The sequence below is a fragment of the Suillus subaureus genome, assembly GCF_016647635.1.
Source record: "Suillus subaureus strain MN1 chromosome Unknown BJ212scaffold_603, whole genome shotgun sequence".
NCBI classification, from domain to species: domain Eukaryota; kingdom Fungi; phylum Basidiomycota; class Agaricomycetes; order Boletales; family Suillaceae; genus Suillus; species Suillus subaureus.
The window spans coordinates 1-2,604 of NW_024539159.1; the positions used below are offsets into that span (position 1 = coordinate 1).

The following is a 2,604-nucleotide window of genomic DNA, read 5'->3' on the forward strand; positions in this document are numbered from 1 at the left end:
AGCCACCCTCCCTGCTCAAAGGGATAATATCCTCTGTCTTTCCTATTCTGGCCTCTCTGCTTGTCAAATTTCCTCTAGAACTGGAGTATCCAAGTCCACTGTGGCCAAGTTCATCAAAGAAAGTCACACAGACAAGGAAAACTTCTGTGAAGGGTGTCCATCCAAGCTCACCTCTACTGATAGGAGGGCTATTATTCAACATATCACTACAGGAAAGGCTGATAATGCTGTCCAGGTCACCTATTACATCAATTCCACCATCACATTCCCTGTCTCTTCACACACTGTGAGAAACATTCTCAAGACAGCTCATCTCAGGTCAGTAACAAGGAAGAAAAGGCTCTCCTCTCTATCACACATATGCAGAGAGGACTAGCACCCTTCTTTTTTCACATATATACCTTGCCATCTGACCCAATCCTATTTATTGTGGTCTTATATGATCATATAACATGCTTCCAGTCCATGTAATCCAATTCTGATGGGTTAAGGCAAAGGTTAGTCATCCACATCAAAGTCCTCATCCCTGATGATGCAGCCCTTCAAGCCCATCTCAGGAAGCTTAAAGTCAAGAGCTTTTTGCATCACCTTATCTTCATGATCCAATCCTTGCATTGTGGAAGGGTTGACACCTGGGATCTGGCCAAGCTGATGATAATTGTTGCTTAGTCTTATCATTAAATAAATTACCACAAACCTTAGCAGAATGATGTACATGTTGGTTCCATCTGGCTGCTATGACAGAGCAGTTGGGGGGTAGCACTTCCCCAACAGAACTAGTACCTTCTGTCTTGGACTTTGCCTTTATTAGTAGCTAGGCACTGGTGCAATTCCCACAGAGACTTACCATCATCTTGAAGATAGCTTGGAACTTTACACTGACAAGGCTGTTGACCTGGAAGAATAGGCATGCTGATGAGTATGTCTTTATCATGTTTTTATGAATCACATTTGCCCATCAATTACAATCATGATTTCAAAAACATGACTTGATGGGAATTGGGGGTATTTGGGGTCTTTTTGGAATGTGCTTGCACCAGTGCTGGGTACTGATGGTACTGATGCCCTCTTCAAACCCAGTGAAAATTGACAAGGAGGTAGAATATATGTAGACATGGAACAAAAATATAAGCCATATGACATTTATTGATGACTTTCGACATGTTTAGCCAGATGAGACTTTTCAAGATGGAAAAAGAAAGAGGTCAAGAGGAAATTTAGATTGTTTAGATGTCATTCTCACTGTGTTTAGACCTATCAATACACATTTACATATGAATCATCAATCTAAAAACACATCAATATACATCTAATGCAAACAAATGAGATTGTCTATAGGTATCACTATCATTTGGTGAGGGTGTAGGGTATCGCTGCTTGCTGTGCCTCACTGACATCCCGCCATGTGTCCTCTAGTCATTGTGGTCGTTGTCTTGACCTTGTACAAATCCAGCTATGGAACAAGTTGGTCAGTACATACAATAGGATGTAGTGGACAGTGCTCACCTCCATCATCACCCTCTCCTGCGATGCAGTCTTACATTGACAGCACAATCCACATGTCCAAGTCAACACACTCACTTTTGCAATGGTTGCAACAGGATTAAGTTCACGCAATGAGAACAGTGGTTAGATGAGATAAACTCTTTGGACAACTCAGTTATGATATAGAGTTGAAGGCAGCTGTGCTCAGGTGCAAGAATCCATTTGGTTTGGTTTGTACACCACTACGTCGCAAGCAATTGGAGAATGTTCACAGCCTATAAAGATGAATTGACTAATTTGTGGGTTCCTGATAGCTGAGATCATTGTCACTCACACAATCTTGGACCTCGATCTTGGTGCTTGATCCAGATTGTTCTATCTGTTCAATCATGACATTGATGACTCTCTTGAGGTCTTCGAGGAAGCTCTCCCATCCACTGCTTTGTCACTTCAGCAGCCCAGTATCTGAAGAGTTTCATAGCCAAGTGTATACATATGGTGGTTGTATTATGCCTCAGAGATGCAATCTCTGGCTGGAGCATGTAGGGAATAAGTTCATCCAGTGTAGAAAGTTTGCTATGTCATGATCATTCAGCATATTGGGAGGGAGTGAATTCATATGACACACCTGCAGTGCCCTTCATATATCCAAGTGGCTGCACATAGCACCTCAGAACAAATAACCTGCTCATATGCATGCAGCAAGAATGTATCATCTGACAATACCTTCACCATGTCAATGTTCAATACATATGTGAGGTCAATGAGGACTGAGAGGTACCATTTGAAATCAGTGATGTTGTCATATGTGCTTTGAGAACACATTGTCACTCCAGTCCCAGAAGTGCTGGAAGTGCACAAGATGGAAATTCTATCAATATTGGTGCGATTAAGAAAATAAGATAATGCCAAGTTACCTTGAGTTTCAGGCAAAGCACAACACTTGCTTGCTTGAGATGGTCGAGTGATATTGAGTCACAATAACCCAATCAAAATGTTGTCCTGGGACAACATCTTACAGAAATGCTGTACTTTTGTCTTGGAGATTGGAATCCTACCCTGTAGGAAATTGCTGTGCAGCACATGCACATGACTCTTCTGTGACAGTCATTAAATTGG

General features: G+C 41.7%; 1 protein-coding gene across 1 annotated transcript; it reads right to left on the reverse strand.

Annotated features, from left to right (window-relative positions):
- Positions 1-1,226: 1,226 nt before the first annotated feature.
- BJ212DRAFT_1307605 (uncharacterized protein) lies at positions 1,227-2,310 on the reverse strand (the record flags this gene model as incomplete). The annotated part of the gene is made up of 5 exons (XM_041333854.1): positions 1,227-1,254; positions 1,392-1,453; positions 1,507-1,524; positions 1,820-1,922; positions 2,114-2,310. The coding sequence occupies 5 exons, from the start codon at positions 2,308-2,310 to the stop codon at positions 1,227-1,229; spliced, it is 408 nt and encodes a 135-aa protein (XP_041184802.1).
- Positions 2,311-2,604: the final 294 nt, after the last annotated feature.